At 42.3% G+C, this 5,000-nt stretch overlaps 1 protein-coding gene across 1 annotated transcript in view; it reads left to right on the forward strand.

Annotated features, from left to right (window-relative positions):
• Positions 1-2,307, forward strand: part of LOC310955712 (non-homologous end joining factor IFFO1-like) — a gene marked incomplete at both ends in the record, with an annotated part of 14,428 nt that extends 12,121 nt beyond the window's left edge. The window contains 3 exons of the mRNA XM_083925699.1: positions 158-253; positions 1,466-1,596; positions 2,118-2,307. Coding sequence (XP_083781825.1) covers positions 158-253; positions 1,466-1,596; positions 2,118-2,307 — 417 coding nt within the window. The remainder of the gene's footprint in view (positions 1-157; positions 254-1,465; positions 1,597-2,117) is intronic.
• Between the last annotated feature and the right edge of the window lie 2,693 nt (positions 2,308-5,000).

Below are 5,000 nucleotides of genomic sequence, written 5' to 3' on the forward strand. Positions count from 1 at the left end.
TGTAATATTTGGATCAGCCAGAATCCTCTCTGTGGCTCTTTGTCCCTGAAACACAATGATGATGAGCTCCATAGTGGAGGTGCTGACGAACAGTGTTTGTACGTTCTCTCTCTCTCTTTATCCTCACATCACTCTCTCTCGCCGTGTCCAGCTGCAGCAGCAGGAGGAGTCCATCGAGGAGGTGATCAAAGACACAGAGTGTCTGTTCAAATCCAGAGAGAAGGAGTACCAGGAGACCATCGACCAGATCGAGGTGAGTCTGCACTTTTTCTGCTCTCACCACATTTACATGACGTCACTGTTTCAGAACCGTAAGAACTGCACAAGCTTTGTTATCTATGGTGTCCTGAATCCTGCGTTCTGTGAAAAAACAACCTCAAGAGTCACTTTGTTTGTGTCTCAGAGTCACGCCCTGAGAAGAAGAGCTGTAAAAATGTCAGAGGGAACTCACATTTGATCCGTATATCGGCAAAAAACTGCCTTAAATCAGCAGCGTGGAGCATTTTGCACGTGACATGGTTGATTTCTGACTTCTAAACAGCGTTGAATATAAATCCACTGATTAATAATCGTGAATTTCCTCTAAAAGCTCAGATCAGGACATCCAAACTGCCCAAATGTGAAGTTGAAATGTAAAAACGATGCATTTAAGGCAACTTTACACAACCTCCCTCAACTGTGACACTTTCAAAACTGAAAAAGACAAAACAGAAGGAAAATTCAGCCATTATTTCACAGGTTCTTTATTGACATACAGTATTTTCACCCTCTCTCTCTGCACTTTCTGTCGTTTCTTAAAAAACAAACTTCTTTAAACTTTCACACAAAGGGCGTTGATGTGATTCTCTTAGGGCGCCCTCCCACTGTGCCTCCGTCCCGTGCCCCGTGCTTTAGGGTACTTGTCCCCCCCTCCAGGCTCGTACTTGTGCAAACGTGCTTTACAAAAGCCCACCTCTCACAAACGGGCGCGGTACGGTTGCACTCACACTGGTCAAAGGAACCAGACTTTAGCCGTGAAACCTGTTTGGGCACGGTACAGAAGGACAGTGTGAGTGCTCCACCTGTGAGTCACGTAACATCTTCAATCGAACTTTTACTTCAGGAAGCAGAAAAATCTCCTCCCACTTCACAACTCTATAGTTTATAATATGTACAGTTATATTATATATATGCCAACCTCCTGAACTCAGGAACACTCCCTCACTTCAAATCCAAACTGAAGACCCATCTGTTCAAAACGGCCGTTTCCCTCTGATCTCATTTGTTCTTGATGATGACCTGATTTGATCTTTTTCTTTACTCCACATTTTCATTATTGTTTGTGTTGCACTGTGTTTAACAAATGTACGTGTCCTTGAGTGCTTAAAGGCGCCTATAAATGAAATGTATTTTTATAATTATTATTATTATTTTCTACTATATTCTTTGTAATAATTGTAAATTTGTGGTGTGTGCGTCCTTCCAGCTGGAGCTGGCCACAGCCAAGAGCGACATGAACCGACACCTGCACGAGTACATGGAGATGTGCTCCATGAAACGAGGGCTGGACGTCCAGATGGAGACCTGCAGGAGGCTGATCACACAGAGCGGAGACGGGTAACGCACACACACACACACATGCACGCACACACACAAAACGTGTAGGAACTCTGTATTCAAGGAATGATGCCTTGACTGCTCTGGACAGACTCTCTTATCACTGATTTAAGCTTTTTTTGGACATGTTATATTTGGACTTATTCGACATATGACTTTTTTTTTTATTCTTATTCTTTGGAAACACATTTTTTATGACTTTTCCTGACTTTAGTCAATAACAGCCACAACATAGTTTGTTAAAATAAGTCAAGAAAAGTCAAAGTGTAGTGCGTCAAAGTGTAGTGCGGCCCATAAATGTATTTGCGTTTCGTCGCCCTGATGGAAGATTTCCTTCCACTTCCTCCCTCACGCTCTGCAGACACTAAAGAACAGCTGCTCAGACACAAGACGAGCTGCAGGACGCGCCTCTTGTCACATTCAAGACGATTGTTTAAGGCTTTAAGATATTTTCAGTATCATTAAAGACTTAAATGAGTTTCTGAGTTTCACGGCGAACACTTCAGCTTCCTGTCCTTCAGGTTAAAGATCCACGACTTTCTCTCCCTCTGCAGGAAGTCGCACCCGCTCGTCCCGCTGACGGTGGACGACTCTGACGGAGAGGAGAAGAAGAAGAAGAAGAAGCCCTCTCTCCCCACTGACTCTGAAACCGCCGACTCCTGCTGCGCCGCCAACGCCGCTATCCCCCCTCTGACATGGAGGAAACCCTAACACGCGCTTCGACGCACGCTGCTGGTAAAACGACGACACAGCGACGCTCTTCCCCTTCCACCGGTGCTGCACGAGAGCCTAACGTTTAAAAACACAACTCTGAAAGTGCGTCTGGGGTTTTTGTTTACGTCAGGTTGAAATTCCTTTGAAACCAGCAGACGTGAAAAGTGTTTTTGGTCAGTTTTACTGGATGCAAACCCGACAAAAGAGGAACTCAAACCTGCTTAAATGACACAAACATCCACACGACGTGCTTTGCAGAGCTTCTATATAAACATATGAAATCATAGGAAGATTCAAGCTTCATCAACAAAGGCTCACTTGATGTTTGACTGCTGCCCCCCCGTGGTTCTCGGTGTAACTGCACCTCACAGAGGCTCTGTCTGTGGATGAAGAGGACGACGCGTTTTCTTTTTGCACACTGAGCTTCCTGTTCCGCGCCGGAGGAAATGATTTGCACAGTTTTTGTAATGATGCTTTTGGAGCTGCAGGCGCACAGAGCGGCGGTGACGCACAAACAAACATTTGCACACAACTGCTCATTGAAGTAATCACACGTGAGCAGTTTTACCGACTGATTTGAATGAAACGCTGGTTTTATCGTGTCGTGCAGAAGCTTTGAAATGTTTTGAGTGCAGCAGAAGTTTAATTCATCTCATCTCATCTTCAGCCTCTTATCCAGGGTCGGGTCTCGGGGGCAGCAGCTCCAGCAGGGGACCCCAAACTTCCCTTTCCCGGGCCACATTAACCAGCTCTAACTGGGGGATCCTGAGGCGTTCCCAGGCCAGTGTGGAGATCTAATCTCTCCACCTGGTCCTGGGTCTTCCCCGAGGCCTCCTCCCAGCTGGACGTGCCTGGAACACCTCCCTAGGGAGGCGCCCAGGGTTCATCCTTACCAGATGATCCTGAACCACCTCAACTGGCTCCTTTCAACGCAAAGGAGCAGCGGCTCTACTCCGAGTTCCTCACGGATGCTGAACTTCTCCCCCTCTCTCTAAGGGAAACTCCAGACCCCCTCCTGAGGACACACATTTCAGCCGCTTGGACCCGCGACCTGGTTCTTTCTTTTAACTACTAAAATGAAATCACCAGTTTCTGGGATTTCACTGAAGGTAAAGTCTTTATTTAACTATCACGTTTACGAACCATCAAAGTTCAGCTTGCCTTAAACTCATATCTAAACATTTGAGAAATATGACGCCTTCCCTGATTACAAACATGATTAATATAAAAGAGTGAAATTTCCTTTTTCGTGCAATTAACATAATGAGAGATTGTTTTCAAAGTAGGTAGTTGAGAATATTTTAAGACAATGAAACTCCATATCTGAGCTGTCGGTTTGTCCTGTAAAATTGTGTATTAAGGAACGATGTGTTCATTTGTGTTAACGTGGATCCTAACATTCTGGTAATAATCAGAATATTTATATCAGGTTTAGAGCTGCAGTGTAAACCTGTGATAATGCAAACAATAGGAAAATATCATATTGAAAGACTTTATAGCATAAAACGCAGCTGAAAGTGCTTAAAAAACAGGATTCAAATTAATTTTTTCCTCCATTTCAGGCCCAGAATTACGCAATCACCAAGTTATTAGTGTGTTTAGTTTTTGCAGTTTTATAAAAACAAGATCATCGGTTGTTTTGTTTTTTAAATTATATTTAAAGTTCAAGAGCATCCACTGAACTTTGCTTTTGTTTAAGTTTAATAAATAAACGACTGCGTGAAGTTCGATGAGTAACCTTTATTTAACCTTTATTTAACCTTTATTTAACCTTTATTTAATCTTTATTTAACCTTTATTTAACCAGGAAAATGTCTCGTTCTCAACATCGATCAAAATAATCATCCGGATTTTTGCCGTAATATTTATTTTCCATCAGTCGATTTAGTCACTAATTGTTTCCTGAACAAATCAAATAAGAGTTAAACTCTCTGCTTAAATGTGAACTTTGTTTCGAGTGTTTTGAAGAAAGTGAAGGTGTCATATTTCTGCGCCGTCCTCCGTGTTAGCATCAATGCTAATGCTAATCATCACACATTTCTCCTGCGTAAAGAACAGATTGCTTGTCTGGGATTTTGACGCGGTTGGCAACGACGAAATGTGTCTTTTCTCTTTGTTTTTATTTCACAGAAGTGAAAAAACCTATTTTAAAAATGTACAGTTTGTAAAGATAAATGTACTGATGTAAATAACAAGTGTGTGTATAACGCTGAACTATAACGCCGTACGCTTCCTGTTCTCATGGTGTAAATTTAGCAGAGGTCAATGAGATTTCACCTTTTATTTGAACCTTTCTTTTAGTTTTAACAACCTTATTAATTTCAATCGATCACTTTGAATGGCTGCAGAACAAAGAACGTCTGCAGCAGTGAGTAAAGGTGAATATAAAGCCTTTAGTTTCCTGTTTAAAGGACTTTTTGTGTGTGTTTTTTCATTGTTTTCGCCTGTTTTTGTCCTTTTTTTACATAAATGTGTCACAGTTCACCTCCGCAAACATCCTCCATTAAACGAATGTCTGCTCAGTCGCTAACCGGTCGCTAACAGCTGCATCAAAGGAACACTTTTAACGTTTTAACCCTGTAGATTTCTTCTCTGTACACGTTTCTAATCAAAAACAAAAATGCTTCTTATTTCACACGTGTCACGGAAAGCTCTCGGTGCTCAGAGAAGAAACGAACTAAAACGTAAAA

Source organism: Echiichthys vipera (assembly GCF_963691815.1).
Source record: "Echiichthys vipera genome assembly, chromosome: 13".
In the NCBI taxonomy this organism is placed as follows: domain Eukaryota; kingdom Metazoa; phylum Chordata; class Actinopteri; order Perciformes; family Trachinidae; genus Echiichthys; species Echiichthys vipera.